The 18,533-nt window shown below is 46.5% G+C and overlaps 3 protein-coding genes across 4 annotated transcripts in view; 2 read left to right on the forward strand and 1 right to left on the reverse strand.

Moving 5' to 3' along the window:
• Window positions 1-18,533, reverse strand: part of UBE2B (ubiquitin conjugating enzyme E2 B) — a 262,616-nt gene that overhangs the window by 227,022 nt on the left and 17,061 nt on the right. The gene's annotated exons all lie outside the window — the stretch shown is intronic.
• The window catches only part of VDAC1 (voltage dependent anion channel 1), a 394,265-nt gene that overhangs the window by 174,848 nt on the left and 200,884 nt on the right, over window positions 1-18,533 (forward strand). The window lies entirely within an intron of this gene.
• SKP1 (S-phase kinase associated protein 1) overlaps window positions 1-18,533 on the forward strand; it is a 105,881-nt gene that overhangs the window by 73,699 nt on the left and 13,649 nt on the right. Inside the window, exons 2-3 of one of the 2 annotated variants that reach the window (XM_050792881.1) lie at window positions 14,754-14,862; window positions 17,994-18,090. In XM_050792881.1, coding sequence (XP_050648838.1) covers window positions 17,994-18,090 — 97 coding nt within the window. In that variant the 5' untranslated portion in view covers window positions 14,754-14,862. Of the gene's footprint in view, window positions 1-14,753; window positions 15,032-17,993; window positions 18,091-18,533 lie in introns of those variants that run through there. The other variant, XM_050792882.1, reaches the window with a different exon arrangement.

The raw sequence follows: 18,533 nt of genomic DNA on the forward strand, positions 1-18,533 counted from the left end.
ATGGCCTCTTGGCCTGTTGCCACCACACCAGGTTTTGCCCTTAATTTTAGTCTTGGCTCTGGATTTCTTTGGGGTATTAGTGATAGCTTTGCTGGTCTTCGGGTTTTTCTAGCTTCACCACAGATCCTAGGAAAAATAACCATACTCTAGAAATGAGAAGCCAGGATTTTTAAAGTAGGGCTGGGAATATGAGTAGACATCTTTTGGATTTTCAAAATGTATTTGCTTAAACTACCTTTTGGCAGCAGTTGGACATTTCTGCTATCAACCTGAGTGGCAGATGGCCTACAGCATTTGGTATGTTAAAAGAGTACAGAGTAAGTGATTCATGGCTTCTGAAATACATCAACTTGACGTTGCAGTCTTGAAAAGGCAATAGCTGACATAGCCTGAACCAGCTTGGGTTTCCGGTGCACTCAATGCTGAAATAATTGCTGTGAAGGGTTGGGTTGAATTCAGAGTGACTTAGGAGAGTAGTAGCTACTGAATGTTCAATCTTTGAAATGACAGAATTAGCTTATAGTGAATATTGTCTAGCACTGCGCATTTCCATGTGCCAAGCATGTTACATGGATTGAGCTTTTTCAACTCTGTTGAGAAGAGCAGAGAAGCTTCTGCTATTCAGGCATTCTGATTGCAGAGTTCCTGATTTTCAGGAAGCATTAGGTTTCTCTTGCCTTTGCTGAATTCTTACTAGTGGTGTTTGAAGGGTAGGCAAGAGCCTACACAACTTTAGGGTTTAGATGTGTCACTCAGCCGCATTCAGGAAGCTAGGTGTGTGATGGGCCCTTTGGGGAGTGTGGTGAGGAAGGCTTGCATGCTGGGCCTTTTGAGTGTTGGCCCAAGTCAAGTAGCCTGGTTACGGCATTCTCAAGAGTTCATGGACTGCCGGGCGCGGTGGTTCACACCTGTAATCCCAGCACTTTGGGAGGCCGAGGTGGGTGGATCACGAGGTCAGGAGTTCAAGACCAGCCTGGCCAAGATGGCAAAACCCCGCCTCTACTAAAAATACAAAAAAAAAAAAAAATTAGCTGGGCATGGTGGTGGGGCACCTGTAATCCCAGCCACTCGGGAGGCTGAGGCAGAGAATTACTTGAACCTGGGAGGCTGAGGTTGCAGTGAGCCAAGATCACACCTGGACAACACAGCAAGACTCATCTCAAAAAAAAAAAAAAAAAAAAAGAGTTCGTGGACTGACCTTTGTGTCTCAAGGGCATTTTTATGAGCCAGAGTTTGAAGGGGAGTTAGGTGAGGTTCAGCTGAACCACCACAACCTAACAATTGCTCTTGAAGATGAAAGAATTTTCACAGTGGACCCAGATTAACAAATACTAAAGGAAAACCAGAAGGTATATATGGAGTGGAGCGCCCCATCCCTAACTTTAAAAAATTCATCTAAGTGGCATAATTCCTCCATTTTTCATTGAATTACCGACTGAAGTGTGGGTTTTCTTGTAGCTGAGGAATGACCTAATTTTTTTAGACTGTTTTATAAACTTCTGGGATTCTGTACAAGACTGCTGGAAACTAGTCAGCTCTTTAGGCTGACAGTTGTGGTAATGAATGAAATCTCATGCTAGCCTGTCATCACCTGACCATCTTCCCCTCCTTCTGAAGACCCTTACCTTCTAATCTGAGAGGAGTCAGAAGCCAAGTCCAACTTACTTTCTTGTCTGGTGTCCTAATGGCCAGTTAACAAATTCTGATACAGAGGACTTGACTCTGTAAACAATGCCCATCTCTAATCTGTATGGGTGCACATTTTTTTCAAATGGATCTTTTCTACTCCTATTAGTATAAAATACATACTTGTAGTAAAGCAATAGAGATGAATATAAAAAAAGTTTCTCCTTCAGCCTTGTTGGTCTGAGGTGGTTACTACTAATGGTTGTGGATGTTTTCACAGTCATATCAGCAAGTGTGCTGTGTGTAGGGTGGTTGTGCTCTAGTCTTCATGGTGATGTGTATTAAATTGCTTCTCTGGGAGCAATACTCCTCGCCCATTTAAAACAAATAGTAACAGACACCATTCTGCACATTGCATATTTTCATTTAGCATCTTGGGTATTAACCAGTGTGAGCTTTTATTTTACAAGTAACAGTGGTGAGTTGGTGGAGGTATGATGGGTTCCTGAAATAGTTAAACATCGAGGCAAAACTGAGTAAACTCACCAGCTTGTTAATGTGTGGCCATGGTTGGGCACAGCTCCAATATAGGGTGACCGGTTTACCCGGTTGCTTAGGACTTGGTTTTCCAGGAAGCAAAGCTTGCTTTCTTCTTCTTTTTCTTTCTTTTTTTTTGAGATGGAGTTTCATTCTTGTTGCCCAAGCTGGAGTGCAATGGCACAATCTCGGCTCACTGCAACCTCCGCCTCCCAGGTTCAAGCGATTCTCCCGCCTCAGCCTCCTAAGTAGCTGGAATTACAAGTGCATGCCGCCACCACACCTGGCTAATTTTTTTTTGTATTTTTAGAAGAAACGGGGTTTCACCATATTAGCCAGGCTGGTGTCAAACTCCTGACCTCAGGTGATCCACCGACCTATGCCTTCCAAAGTGCTAGGATTAGAGGCGTGAGCCACTGCCCCAGCCAGTAGAGCTTTCATACCAGAACAGTTGGTCACCCCCAATGTGGGTTCTGTGCCTATGTGTTAATAGGCACAGAAAGAGCCTTTCCCACCCTTATCAACTAGACAAAATCCAGGCTCTGCTTTGGCTCTCAGCTGGGAAATCGGTGGGGGTAGTGGTAACTGGGCGAATTTACTCACACCTGAGCTCTAAGACTATCTGCTGCTGGCCTGCAGTCTTGCATCCACAGGAACCCGTCTTTGCATTAAAAGTCTATGACTGAGACCCCCAACTCCCAAGGTTCCAAGCCTTGTGCTACATGCTCTTGTTTGTGAGAACTCCAAAGCTTCTTAAGTCTCAAGGCAAAGGACAGAAAGGCAGAGATCTAAGGAGAACAGAGGATTAAATTTATAAGAATAGGAAGAAAGGGGTGAAGCAAGGCAGGTGTGTGTTGAGGGGTGAGAGGTTCTAGCAAGAGGGCTTAGGTCTTAGCCAGGGTGTATGTAGTAAGGGGCCGCTGCCATCTGGGAGAGCACAGCAAGTGAAGTGGGCAAGAAGAGATGTTACCATGGTATTTGAGTAACTTCCACTGAGTAAGTAAGCCACCACCAGGCACCAGCTGAGTTAAGTGGTATTCAGCAGCTACTTACTGTGCACTTGTTATGTGCCAAGCATTATTAGGCACAGAATGAATACAGCAGTGTACAAGACAAAGTGCCCTTGTGAAGTGAATACCCAGGAGAGACAAATATAAAACTCCGATAGGAATAATGTACTTTGAAGAAAAAGCAAGACAGGAGGCCAGAAGGTAAAAGGAGGTACCCTTTTAGCCAAAACGTGCACATACTGTTGTGCACATTGCTTACTGCCCAACTCAAGTTTGTGAATTTTGGCAATTTTTTTGGCTGATGGCAATAGTATGTCTTGATGTGATGGCTGTTAAAATTTCAAAGTAAGTTTTAATGTAAATTTAATATACTATTTAGGTTGGTGGTCTCTGAGGAGGTGACACTGAGCTGAGACCTAAAGGATGAGAAGGAGCTATTCCGTCTCACCAATGTGTGTTAGATACTGTTTATCACAAGGTGACAAATCACTTGTTTTGAAAGAGAATGCTGAAGTGTAGCTTGTAGAAAAGCACTGACCGTGACCTGATAACATCCCTATAGATTTCTGCCATCTGGGGCAGTGGTGGGGAAGCTGCTGATTGGGAGACTGCTGTAGTCCAGGCCGCGCTGTTCTGACCGGAGCCTGCTACCTACAGCTGAGCGGCAGGATGTGGCTAGAGGAATGGACACAGCTGTACTGGTGGGACTCATGCAAATGTCAGATGGATCATAGTTACTGCGGGATAGTCCTCTACACTTCCTTAGATTCTTGGGCTTCAAAAGGACTGATTAACACAGTCTCTTCTCAAATTGCCACCTCCTCTCTTTATAACACTGATAACCTCGCCAATATTAATACTTCAGGGCACAATAGATAGTGTCTCTGTCTTCTTCCTGCCATTACATCCAGCAATCTTTTTTTTTGGAGACAGAGTTTCACACTTGTTGCCCAGCTGGAGTGTAGTGGCACGATCTTGGCTCGCTGCAACCTCCACCTCCTGGGTTCGAGTGATTCTCCTGCCTCAGCCTCCCGAATAGCTGGGACTACAGGCATCCACCACCACGCCCGGCTTAATTTTTTTGTATTTTTATTAGAGACATGTTTTCACCGTGTTGGCGAGGCTGGTCTCAAACTCCTGACCTCAAGTGATCCTCCCACCTCAGCCTCCCAAAGTGCTGAGATTACAGGCGTGAGCCACCCCTCCCAGCCAACATCCAGCAATCTTTCTGCAGGGGTATCTTTATCCTTGGCCTCCTCAGTTGGATTATTCCTATTAGCATATAACATGGCTCTGTGTCTTCAAGCCCAAAAACAGACTCCTTTGACTTCACAGTCCCTTTAAGTGCCTGCCCTTTTTCTATACTGCTCTTAGCAAAACTCCTTGAAAGAACTGTGTCCTCTGTAACCTTCTCATATCACACTTTTCTCAACATACCACCCCCTGAAATTACGGCTTTATCAAGGTGATTTTCCCATTGCCGAGTATAGTAGATGTTTTTTCTGACTTTAATTTTTTTTTTATTTGAAATGATTGACCAAAACAATTTCCCAGATATAGTTTCTTTGCTTGTCTACCATTACACTACACTTGCTTGTTTTCCTCCTACTTTTTTTTTTTTTTTGAGACAGGTTCTCCAGGCTGGAGTGCAGAGGCATCATTATATCTCACTGCAACCTCGACCTCCCAGACTCAGGCAATCTTCCCACTTCAGCCTCCACAGTAGCTGGGACTATAGGTGTGTGCTACCATGCCCAGCTAATTTTTAAATTTTTTATAGAGACTGGATCTCACTATGTTGCCCAGGCTGGTCGTGAACTCTTGGGGCTCAAGCGATCCTCCTGCCTCGGCCTCCCAAAGTGCTGGGATTATAGGCATGAGCCGCAGCGCCCAGCCCCTCCTACCTTTTTGCTGCTTTCCAGACTCCTTTGCTAGTTCTTCCCATCCTCTAAATATGGAAATGACCCAAGGCTTAGTACTCACACCACTTTTTCTCTTCCAGGTGATCTCATCTAGCTCTGTCTATATGCTGAAGAGCCCCAATTTTTATCCTTCGCCCACCTTCTCCCCTGCACTCCTGTTATATATTCAACTGCCTACTTGACATGACTCAGATGTCTAACATGCATCTCAAACAATTCCTGATCTCCCAAACACCTTCCACCCCAGATCCTGGTGTTTCCTATCTTAGTAAATAGTACCACCATTCATGCAGTTATCCTTGACACCTGTTTCTCTCATCCTCCACGTGTGGTTCATTTGCTACACCTCCAAATACATCTTTCTCTTTTATCTCTACTGACTCAGTCCTAGTCCAAGCCTCCTGAAAAGGTCTTGCTGCTTCTCTTCTTCCACCTACTACAATCCATTCACACAATCACAAGAGCGCTCTTTCTGTACTGCTGCTTACAATGCGGATCCTACCACATGCTGCTTACCCTCCATCACCTGAGGCTACTTAATGAAAATAGGATGAAGTGGCCAGGCATGGTGGCTCACGCCTGTAATCCCAGCACTTTGGGAGGCTGAGGTGGGTGGATTGCTTGAGGTCAGGAGTTCGAGACCAGCCTGGCCAACATGGTGAAACCCCATCTCTACTAAAAATACAAAAATTAGTCGGGCATGGTGGTGGGCGCCTGTAATCCCAGCTACTCGGGAGGCTGAGGCAGGAGAATCAATTGAACCCTGGAGCCGGAGGTAGCAGTGAGCCAAGACACCACTGAACTCCAGCCTGGGTGACAGAATGAGACTCCGTCTCAAAAAAAAAAAAAAAAAAAAAAGCCAGGCGTGGTGACTCACGCCTGTAATCCCAGCACTTTGGGAGGCCAAGGCGGGTGGATCACGAGGTCAGGAGATCGAGATCATCCTGGCTAACATGTGGTGAAACCCCATCTCTACTAAAAATACAAAAAAATTAGCCGGGCCTTGTGGCGGGCACCTGTAGTCCCAGCTTCTGGGGAGGCTGAGGCAGGAGAATCACTTGAACCTGGAAGGTGGAGCTTGCAGTGAGCTGAGATCCGGCCACTGCACTCCAGTCTGGGTGACAGAGCGTGACTCCGTCTCAAAAAAAAAAAAAAAAAACAAGAAAATGGGATGAAATTCCACTTTCTTCACAGAGCTCTTCATGGTTTGGTCGTTACCTGCTCTTCTGCCCTCCTTTGTTTTCACTCTCCCCCCCATTCATTAATCTCTAACCATATTAGCCATGCTGCTCCTGAGACACACCAAGCTCATTTTTAGAGACACTTTTTCCATCTCTTTCTGTGAGCTGGGGCCTTCTTATGCAGGTTTCTGCTTAAATGTATTGCCCTCCTCTCCCTTTGTAACCCTACTTTGTTTTCTTCACAGTATTTATCCACCTGACATTCTTTTATTTGTGCTCATCACATTGAACCCACTAGATGGGAAGCTCCCTGAAGGTAAAAATCCTTCTCTTGTTTACCACTGTCTACAACATGATGGGGAGAGGGTGCTAAGAAAAATATTCATTGAATGACTGACTGGCCCAGCAGCTTGCTGGGCCTAGGCTCAGAGATTTTCCTGGAGAAATCCCTGCCACTCAGTAGTCCCTTGGCAGACAGGCCTTCCTGACTGGGCAGTTAGGAGTCAGGCACTTGGCTTGTAGGACACACCCATGTCATACTTGACTACCTCATTGATGATCCCAGTCTAACTCCTGGGATGTTCAGCAACTCGGCCTGCCTGGAGTTCCATGGGTGGCTGGTTGGCTGGGCTTTGCAGAGTTTTTAAATTGCCCTTTCTCTCTGGTAGTCTTTGCCCCAGTGTGCTGGCTCCAGACGACATATTGGTGCTGGGGTCCTCTGCGCGGAGGGGTAGGGAGACTTAGCCGGTGATGATAGGTGATGCCTGTCATTGTTTTCTCATCTGTGAAGGAGTCCTCGCTGCATTGTACTGCACTGCCCTGCTCCTAACTGAGTCTTCCTGGACCTGCTACCAGGTCCTGCATTTCACAGGTCTCTGTCAAACTCCATTTCACAGAGGGACACTGTGACCCAGATGGCTGGGGGTTAATTCCATGGTCACTCTGTGGACATGGGATTAAGTTGCACTGGCCTTCAGCCTCTGGTGGCCAGACTGGGTTTCTGGACAGGAGTCTGCATCCAGGAGGGGAGAGAAGGCAACCTTTGGAGGGGCCAGAGGGCAAGCCTGGAAGAGGGCAGGCTCAGTGAAATGCACCCTTGGGACAGCCACCTGGCTCTCTGGCTCCATCTGTTGGTCAGAGTCAGTCAGTACTGGTAGTTCTTGGGGGTTGACCTGGACCAGACAGACTCTAGAGCAATCCCATCCCTGTCCCTGCCTTAGCTTGGGCCCAGCATGGCAACTCTGAGCACATGGGGGGCACCATGTATCCCCATAGTCTTTTCTCCTTGGAGAGAGGTGGGTGTAGCCCATGCTCTTCCACGAAGTCAGACTCATCTGTGGTGAGTTAGCCAGACCTAGGTTCAAATCCTACCTCCCCACTTTCCTGCTCTATGGCCTGGGGCTGGTTACTTAACCCATCTCAGCCTTGGAATCTCTCCTATAAAACGCAGATGATAATAGTAACCACCTCCTAGGGTTGCTGTGAGATTAAAAGATTATAAAGAAAGAGTTTAGCTCGGTAATCTGGCAGGCCCATGCTCCAGGAATGTTAGTGGCTGTGCTCACGGGCTTGCTGATTTGGGCAGGATTACTTTTCAGTCCCTCCTTCATGGGTAGACCCACTTTGGCTTGACCCACAGATGTGGGTCAAGAAATGTTTTCCTCCACCACTTAGGTGTAGATGCCACTTCTGCCTAGAGATTCCACAGCAGCTATCCAAGGACAGGTCCATAGTCCACCAGGGAAGGTATTGCACTGGCTGGCTCAGAGAGAGGAAAGGAAGCTGTAGGTTTCTGTAGCTTTGTCCAAGGTCTTAGTTGAACTCTTGGGCCATGGGCAGATAAGTCCTCCCTGTGGCCTTGCAGAAATTCCTCACCTTCCCTCCCAACATCTCCTGTATTTCTCCAGCCTTGGCTGTGAAGGGTTGGGAAGCCATGTGAAGGAAAGGCTCCAGGGGCTCAAACTTCCTTCAGGAATTGGCACTGGCATATGTTAAGAATGTTACATGCATTCACACATTGTCACTACCTCCTAGCTTTTTTTTTTTTTTTTTTTTTTTAAACAGAGTCTTGCTCTGTCGCCCAGGCTGCAACGGCGCAATCTCGGCTCACTGCAACCTCCACCTCCCAAGTTCAAGCGATTCTCCCGCCTTAGCCTCCCAAGTAGCTGGGATTACAGGCACCTGTCATCACGCCCAGCTAATTTTTTAATGTATTTTTGTAGAGACGGGGTTTCACCATGCTGGCCAGGCTGGTCTCGAACTACTGACCTCAAGTGATCCTTCTGCCTCGGCCTCCCAAAGTGCTGGGATTACAGGCGTGAGCCACCATGCCCGGCCTTTCTCCCCCTTTTCTACTGAGTTATGATTTACATACAGTAAAGTATACAAATATAATTGTAGCTCAGTGAATTTTTGTATGTGCATACACTCATGAAACCACCATCTGGACCAAGATACAAAATGTTGGCTGGGCATGGTGGCTCACACCTGTAATCCCAGCACTGGGAGGCCAAGGTGGGAGGATTGCTTGAGCTCAGAAATTTGAGACCAACCTGGGCAACATGGCAAGACTCCATCTCTACAAAAATAAAAATAAAAATAAATAACTAGGCTGGGTGCGGTGGCTCATGCCTATAATCCCAACACTTTGGGAGACCAAGGCGGGTGGATCACCTGAGGTCTGGAGTTCGAGACCAGCCTGGCCAATAGGGTGAAACCCTGTCTCTACTAAAAATACAAAAATTAGCTGGGCATGGTGGCAGGCGCCTATAATCTCAGCTACTCAGGAGGCTGAGGCAGGATAAGTGCTTGAACCTGGGAGGTGGAGAGGTTGCAGTGAGCTGAGATCATGCCACTGCACTCCAGCCTGGACAACAAGAGTGAAACTCTGTCTCAAAAAAAAAAAAGCCCGGTGTGGTGGTGTGCACCTGTAGTCCCAGCTACTCGGGAGGCTGAGGTGGGAGGATTGCTTGAGCCTGGGAGGTAAAGTGCAGTGATTGCACCACTGCATTCCAGGCTGGGCAACAGAGCAAAATCCTGTCTCAAAGAAAAAAAAAAAAAAAAGAAACAGAAACAGAAAAAAAATATTTAGCATCCCCTAAACTTCCCATCAATACTTGTCACCTGCCAAAAGTAACCTTTCTTTCTTCTCTCACCGCAGATTCATTACTGCCTGGGGCTTTTTTGGTCTTTATTTAAATGGACTTTAACAATCGATATTCTTGTGTTTAGCTTCTTTTGTTCAACATTGTCCATGAGATTCATTCACATTGTGTATATCAGTAGGTTCTTTTTCATTGCTGTTTAATATTCCATTAAGTTAATATACTACGGTTATTTTTTTCATTTTATAGTTGATAGATTTGTTCTTTCTTGACTCTTATGAATAAAGCTGCTATGAACATTCTTAAACATATTTTCGTGGACATAAGTGCTTATTTCTGCTGAGTATATATCCAGAATTGGAGTTGCTGGGCCACTGGGTATATGTATGTTTAGCTTTAGTAGATACTGCCAGCTTTCTGAAGTGTGCCAATTTGTACTCCCACCAGCAATGTATGAGAGCTCCGATTGTTCCACATCCTTGCTAACACTTTGTATTGTCATTCTTTTAAGTTTAGCCATTCTGGTGACTAAAATAATTGATTTTCACAAAAATCCTGTTATGTGTTGGTATTGTTATAATCCCCACTTGACAGACAAGGGGTCTGGGACTCAGCGAGGAGAAGCCACTTATCCCAGATCATGCAGGATGTTAGCAGCAAGTGGGAAACAGCAGGTCTGTGTGATTCTTCTGCATCTGTGGCTGCATGCATTTTTTTTTTTTTTTTTTTTTTTTTTTTGAGATAGAGTTTCACTCTGGCACCTAGGCTGAGGTGCAGTGGTTCTATCTCGGCTTACTGCAACCTCCACCTCCTGGACTCAGGTGATCTTCCCACCTCAGCCTCCTGAGTAGCTGGGACTACAAGCGCACACCACTACGCCTGGCTAATTTTTGTATTTTTTGTAGAGACAGGGTTTCGCCATGTTGCCTAGGCTGGTCTTCAACTCCTGGGCTCAAGTGATCTGCCTGCCTTGGCCTCCCAAAGTGCTGAGATTACAGGCGTCAGCCACAGCGCCCAGCCTGCATGGAATTTTAAAGTCAGAATATTTGAGTGTGTCAAATATCATCTTATTTTCATAATTCCTTTCTACAGCACTTATTTCCATTTGACAGCAGAAATATAATCTGATCACTTCCTGGCAAATACAGTCAAGTAAGTGCGTGATCACCCAGTCATTCCAGGGAATACTCAGTCGAGTGTTCTGTCCCTCCATTTCTATCCAGGGGCACAGTTACATTCTGTGGAGGTTATGTGGTCATGGCATGGAGTGGGAAGTGAGGGGGTTAAGGTTGTCTGGTCCTTGGTCATCATCATCTTCCTCTGCTGCTCAGGGAGGCAGGCCGACTTCGCCCCTGCCAGTTGTGGGTTGTCATCTCTGGTTTCTACTCTGCCCACAGATGTATGCATTCGTGCCATGGTCTCTGGCTTGGACTGTGGCGTTAGTGCTCCCTTTATTCTGTTTATTATCCCAGAAGTTCTTTCCTGGTTATCTGGCCCCTCTCAGCAACTTCATGCTGTTCTAGGGCCTCACGACACATGCTAATGCTTCCTGGGATTCTCACACATTAGGCATGGGACTGAGATGCTCCCAGGGCCCCCTGCGTAGGCACACCCAGCTGCCATTTCTACTTGACTGCTACCATACTTTCTCATCATGGAAGATTATTTAGACCCTACCCACAGACAGATTCTCCCCTCTCTCAGAACCTCCAAACCTATCTGGGGTCCTAATCCCTCCCTATCCCTGGGTTGAGAGGATGGAAGAATGAGAGAGAGTCCCTTCTCAGAGACCCACACTGGAAGCTAACTGCATGCAGTGGTCTCCTCCCCACCCCAAGCCTGGCATCATACCTTCTTTCCAATTCTTTCAACAGAGGAAGGTGAGGCCCAGAGACGTGAAGTAAGTTACCCAAGATCACGTAACAGAGGCAGGTAGTCTGACTTCAGAGTGGCTATGCTTACCCCTGTATTAGAGGACCAAGACTGAGAGAGTTGACACACAGCAGGATGCAGCCAGGAGACCTTTGACCATGCAGACTGAATACTTCCTAGCTTACATGCTGTCCTATGGGATGGAACATATATCTAAGTCCAGAGTCTGTCCCATGGATGGGTGCACAAGAAATAGAATGAGAACTGAATTCTGGGCTGCAGAGTCCTGTTTGTTTGTTTGTTTACTTTGAGTGGAATCTTGCTCTGCCGCCCAGGCTGGAGTGTAGTGGCGAGATCTCCACTCACTGCAGCCTCCACCTCCTGGGTTCAAGCAATTCTTCTGCCTTAGCCTCCCGAGTAGCTGGGATTACAGACACCTGCCACCATGCCTGGCTAATTTTTTTTTTTTTTTTTTTTGTATTTTTAGTAGAGACGGGGTTTCACCATGTTGGCCAGGCTGGTCTCGAACTGCTGACCTCAAGTGATCCTCCTGCCTTGGTCTCTCAAAGTGCTGAGATTACAGGCATGAGCCACTGTGCCTGGCCCAGCGTCCCGCTTTAGATGCACTGACAGGGTTGCTCCTCATAGGAATCCTCCTGTGAATGCTTTATAGCAACGAAGACTCCAACGAAGACTTACAAAGGGAGATCATTTCTGGAAATGAATTCATCATAAAAACTGGATTTTCACATCTGGAATATTTGAATCAAAGGCCTTTAGTCTCCCTGGAAGTAGTATGCTGGGAACAGCTGTAAATTAGAAAATGCTCCTGCATTTGAGGAATGGGGCTAAGATTCACTGCCTGGGCTGTGATGGCAGATACATAGCTGGGGCTGGTGTGATGGCTGGGAAAGTCTCTTTGGTTTTGTTTCCTTCCTCTTAGGACAAGGGGTTTTGATTACCCCTTGGCACGGAGCATATGGAGTGACTGGAGTAAGGGTGGAGCCTCAGCTTCCTCAGGGCCAGCTCTGGTAACATAGGTACCCCTGCCCCTCACACCCACACATGTATCCACACGTACCACAGGGACTCTGTGCGGGCCAATCCTTTCTGACCTGTGGTCATCACTATGGATAAATGAATGGAGATGAGTCACTCCCAGCCTGTCCCACAGTGCTGCAGCTACCTTGGCCCTCCTGAGTGGAGGGTTTGAGAGAAGGTAGGGTTGATCCAGAAAGTGAGGAGCTAAACTAGTCACCTTTGACGAACACTGTTGGCTCCTTCCTGGCAGTGCTTCACCACTGAGACGCTACTACAGAGGTTTATTCACTTACTCTGGGCTTGAGGATCACCTGGAGAACTTGTTTAAAGGGCAGAAAAACCTGCCGCCAGGGAGTTATTAGATTGAAAGTGGACCCAGGAATCTGCATTTTTCTTGAACCAATTTATTTTTAAGTTAAAAATTTTGAATATGTAATACATTGATGTGAATTGATACCCAAAAGGTAGAAAGGGGTATAAGGTGAAAAATTATTCTAACCCGTCCCTCAGTGACCTAGTTCCCTTCCTCTGAGGCGACCAATTTCTTGTGTATCTTTCCTGAGATAATCTATACATAAAGCACCATATACAAGCAAATGAAATATGTTTTATTTATTTTTTGAGACTGCGTCTCACTCTGTCACCCAGGCTGGAGTGCAGTGACATCATCTCAGCTCATCACAACCTCTGCCTCCTAGGCTCAGGTGATCCTCCCACCTTAACCTCCAGAGTAGCTGGGACTACAGGCTCACGCCACCATACCCAGCTAATTTTTGTTTTTTTGTAGAGATGGGGTTTCACTATGTTGCCCAGGCTGGTCTCGAACTACTGAGTTCAAGTGATCTGCCCACCTCGGCCTCCCAAAGTGCTGAGATTACAGGTGTGAGCCTCCATGCCCGGCCCCGAAATCTCTTTTAAAAGTAGGCATTTCTTGGTGATTCTAATAAAGGGGGTTCTCAGACATATTTGGAAAAGCATATACCTACTTTTACGCCAGACCCTGTGCTGGGGCCCCAGGCTAGCTGTATGACCTGACACTGCACAGTCCTGCTTAGGATGCTCAAGGAGAGTTTATAAGGTATCACCCTGCATACCATAGGCAGGGGAGCAAAGGGGCTCCAGTGGGCCCTGCCTAGGAGGCCTGAAGCTGGAGCTGCTGAGGGCAGGGCTGTGCTGCTGAGAAAATATCTGAGAGCTGCAGGCGTTTCATCTTCTGTCATCAGCTGTGGCACCTGGCAGACACTGGATACCACAGCTTGTAGACAAAGACCTGGTAACTCAAGAAGCTGCTTGGCATTCCTGCCCAGTCCCATCCCAGAGGCACTGTACGTCTCCGGTTTCTTCAGGGGGCCCTGTGTGGAAGTATCTTTTGTCTTCCTGTGTCAGGGATACCATCACGTGCCTATTGGCTAGACGAGCCCGGCGCCCAGTCTCCTAGGACAGGGAGAATAATGTTCCCGAGCAGAGCGGGGTGGGGCTTTCAGACTACTCCCGTTCCTTTACTGCAGACTTCATTCCATCGACCTCATCACAGCCTTCCTGGGAGCACCCCAGACAAGAGTTCTGTCCAGGCTGGGCCCTGGCTGCCTGGTTCACTGCCGAATCCCCAGCACCACGCCTCGCATGTCGGGCTCAGAGCATGTTTAGTGAAGGAATGGGTACCTACTGCTAGATGGAAGCCATCTCTCTAGATTTGGGGTTTCCCTACGACGATGGCTATTTTTGGCACGGAAGCCTTTTTAGAAGTCAATAGTAGGAAATAAGGGCTAACGGCACCTAACTGTGGAGTAATGTTCAAATCCTGGCTCTGCCACTTAACCATTCCGAACCTGTTCCCTCACCGCAGAGGCGAAAAGGCTAACACTATTTCACCTCGGAGGGTTACTGTGGAGAATGGAGGCTGGACAAGCTGTATCAGTTCAGTAGTAAAACACACACACACAAGCGCCCCCCCATCCCCACCCCAGGAATGAACACACACACACCCGCGCGCGCACACACATACACCTCAGGAATGAACACACGCGCGTACACACACACGCAGCCCCTCCCAGGAATGAACACACACACACACACACGCGCGCCCCGTTCTGTTGTTCCCAGGAACACACACATAGGCGCACACACGCCCCGTTTTGTTTTTTCCAGGCCGTTTAGCAGGGGTATTTTACTCGGCTTAGGGCGCCCCTGCCTGAAAGACCTTTCTAGGCCAGTCAGGGTTCGGCACCCAGTTGATGAGAGAGCGCGGCGCTTTCAGAGCTAGGGAAAGGCGAAAGCTCTCCCGTTCCCCAACCCCCCGGCCAGCCGCCCCGGCAGCTCCTCGTCGCCTCCCGGCCTGGGCCCGCCCCGCCGTCTTCGGCCTGCCGTCAGGCGATCTCGGCGGCCAGCCCAGCCGCTGTGTGACGCCGCGCGCCCCGGGGTCCTCGGCGCCTGCGCCCTCTCCTATAAAGCAGACGCCGTGCCGCGCCGAGAGGCTGTAGTGGCTTCGTCCTCCGCTTTTATGTTCCTCCGCTGACGTCTCCTAGCTCTCGTCAGCCTCCCGCCGGCAGTCTCCTTAACACCGAACACCGTGAGTAGCCGCCCACTGAGCTGGAAAGGGTCGTGGCTCCGGGATTGCATGCAGGCTGGCCTCACTGCTGCGGTTTGGGCCTGCCCGCGGCGGGCGGTGACTGGGCCTGGCCTTCTTTCGGGCCCGGTGGATCGTGTTGTCGACCCCGTTTTTCGGGAGACACCATCACGTCTCGTCCACCCTCTCCGCCCCCGATTCAGCGAGGCCTGCTCTGGCCGCGCGTCCTCACAGCGCTCCATAAGTGTGAGCCGAACCCCGGGCTGGGCTTTCTCTGCACCGGCCGAGCGTCAGCCGGCGCAGGCTCGGCTGCAAGGCCCAGGCTATGGCCGGGGGCCTCTCTTGGCCTTAAGCCTGCTGTCCCGGGGACTAGGGCGGGGGTGGCGGCGGGGTTGTGAATGGGGGTCCCTTGGCTGTCGTGAGCATGGGCGTGTGTCGGTGTCTGGCTTTTGTTGTGGTCGGGAGGGAGAGCTGCGGTGGTGGTCTGAGGCCGCCCGGTTCTTGGCTGCCATCCTTTCTCCCCCGTGTCTGGCGTCACTAGCTACCCGTCGGTCCTGGCTAACTGTGTGCGGGCGCCGAGTTTCTGCACATAGCCGCCTGTTCCTTCTAAATATTTCTTCGCGTTGTTTTGCTATGACTTGGAGTCGTTGAAATAACTATTGTGATAGCAGATACCATCTTCAGAGTGGTGTGACTTGTAAGAGCTGTGTATAACTTAACTCGAAGTGTCTGGCTTTTAAAGAAATAGGATGTCCAGCTGCTTTGGTTCACTTTTAATGGGAACTTCACGTTTGGGTTTTAGGAACATGCATTTTTCCATTAGAGCGTCACAATAGAATGTATCTGTGTCATAGAACAATAGTTCTCTTCCACTGTGCAGTCTAAAAAGCAGTGGCAGAATTTCGGGTCACTTAAAACGCAGGGTTTTTTTTCCCTTTATGATGTGATAGAACCCACTTTATGCTGGCCATGGAGAATTATTTACAAGTGCAGGAGCCTTTAGGCCTCTTTCTTTAGAATGGAATTGTTTTGAAAACATTTCAAATCAAAATTTCATCCATTATTACTTAAAAATTTTGCACTTTATTCTACTGTAACACTAAAACTTATCTTTTAGTTTAGTATTACCAAGTGCATCGAATTACAGATTTAACCGATTACCTACCTGCTATTTAGTAAGATCTCAACTCCCTTAAGAGTAACCCAATCCACGAATTTGACTATGACTAAGCACTTGAGTTATTTGAAAGAAATATGAAACGGTCGTCTTGCTTTTAGAGTAATTTTATCAACTGCATTGTTAGACTTGTGATTCTGCACTGTTCATTTCAGTACTATCTGATATAAAAATTACATGTTTAAATGTTTTATAATTAAAAATTGGACTCACGTTAAAATATTTTCTTTTGGAGATACCTTTTGTTGTTGTCTTGTCACAGGAAGGGTCCTCTACTCTGGGTCCTTCTTCATTGAGCAGGGACAACGGCATTATTGGCAAGCGCTAAGCAACATGGAGAAGCAGACATGTTTGTGAATTGCAAAGTGAAATCTGATTTTCTCCAACCATGGATGAGTGAGAGTAGGATCTTTCAGTGGCTGGTTTTAAAACACGCTTTACTTTTTTGCTTCCTTTGCCTAAGAACCTGTTTGCTTTGGGGTTGGGGACAGTTGTCTCAGAGAAGCTGAATGAATATTTTAACCGATGTAATGGGTCATAAGTCTTTGAACATAAAATGGGTGTGATGCATGTTTTAAATGCCAAATGATACACTTTTGTGAAAATATATGCGATTTTTAATACAACACACCTAGAAAACTTCAGAGGTACCATAAGTTAATAGTGACATCATTGGATTATGAATACTTGAGAAGCATGGGCCTTTTAAAAGTTGTATGTGAATTTTAAGAGGCCTTGAATTAATCTGTACCAGGTATTGCTACTCTTTTTGTTGTTGTTTTTCTTTTATGTATGTTTTCTTTTTTAAAAAAAGAATTTGAAGATGGTAAGAAATTGTTGGACTTTTAATTTTAAATTCCTTTTTTTTTTTTGCCAGAACTCAAGTCCTTTGGAATTAATTGCTTAACTTTTTTTTTTGACACGGAGTCTCGCTCTGCCACCCAGGCTGGAGTACAGCGGCGCAGTCTCGGCTCACTGCAAGCTCTGCCTCCTGGGTTCATGCCATTCTCCTGCCTCAGCCTCCCAAGTAGCTGGGACTACAGGCGGCCGCCACCACGCCCGGCTAATTTTTTGTATTTTTGGTAGAGACGGGGTTTCACCATGTTAGCCAGGATGGTCTCGATCTCCTGACCTCGTGATCCACCTGCCTCGGCCTCCCAAAGTGCTGGGATTATAGGCGTGAGCCACCACACCTGGCCTAATTGCCTAACTTTTTATGTAAGATTATCTTTTTCCTAGTGACTCATAATTAATCTGAGTTAATAAATGCATTTTCAGAGCAAGTAATAGGTTATTATTATGGAGCTCTTGACAAGAGATCTCAAAGTTGGTCAGTTGGACAGTCAGTACTGAAAGATAAAAAGCGCTCTGAAATGAAGCTTCTTACTAGATTTAGGGAATTGTACTCACATCTGCTTATCTTTAAATCATTTTGTTCTTGTGTATATGGTCTTGCATTGCCTCAGACATAAATCAGCATATTCTGATTTACTCTCTGGATCTGAACTCATCTTCACAGGTAGGTCTCACTGTGGGGAAAATTTCTGTCTTATTTGGTAGCCTTGTTTATTTTGGACTGACCTTCCTTAGGTTTGCATGTAGTTAATTGTGGCAGTTAACTGCTCAAATGGAGTAGTCCAGTATTCATTGGGAGACGAAAGGCAGGAAGAAAGCAAATACAAATATGTATGTTTTATTAAATTTATACCAATAGTGAGTTCAGTAGGGCAGGCCTTAAAAGCTTCTGTTCCTAGTAGTTATACTTTGAAAAAAGTTAATAGAAATACTTGCAGGCTAACCTGTGAATAACTACTTTCAACAGTGTTTTACAGGATTATGTATTGTAGGTCCTTAGAACTTTGTGGTCAATAAGTTATAGCCTTCTGACGGACTGTAGTTGATGAAATATCATGTAGAACTCTCTCTCAAATTTTACATCTAATGTACTTGTTTTTAGATGCCTTCAATTAAGTTGCAGAGTTCTGATGGAGAGATATTTGAAGTTGATGTGGAAATTGCCAAACAATCTGTGACTATTAAGACCATGTTGGAAGGTAAGTTCATTGGAAAACCTGGGTGGGGAGAAATGTGTAATTTGAGATAATTTGTGAATATCAAGTTTATATGAGCAGCAGGCTGTCATAAGGTGCTTGAGAGTATAAAGAGGTAAAGTTTACATTTTTTTCTTTATAACTTACATTTTTCTGATACAAGTCATCCTTTCTGCATTGTCTGAATTAGTGAGGGTTCTGTAATTAAATGGATAAAATCATAAGGTAATAAACATTGAAGTGATTGCCAAGCCTTAGGCAATGGTTAATTTCTGTTCAAGTAAATTTGAATTCATAAGTTCCAGTGACAGAAATTAAAGTCTTTGGAAAAGAGATACCGTCCTATAATGGTAGCTGAATAGAACACCTTATTTCAGTGAAGGGAGTGAGCTCTGTGGATTGCTGTGTAGATTTTATTTATTTATTTATTTATTTATTCATTCATT

This window comes from Macaca thibetana, chromosome 6, assembly GCF_024542745.1.
Source record: "Macaca thibetana thibetana isolate TM-01 chromosome 6, ASM2454274v1, whole genome shotgun sequence".
NCBI lineage: Eukaryota > Metazoa > Chordata > Mammalia > Primates > Cercopithecidae > Macaca > Macaca thibetana.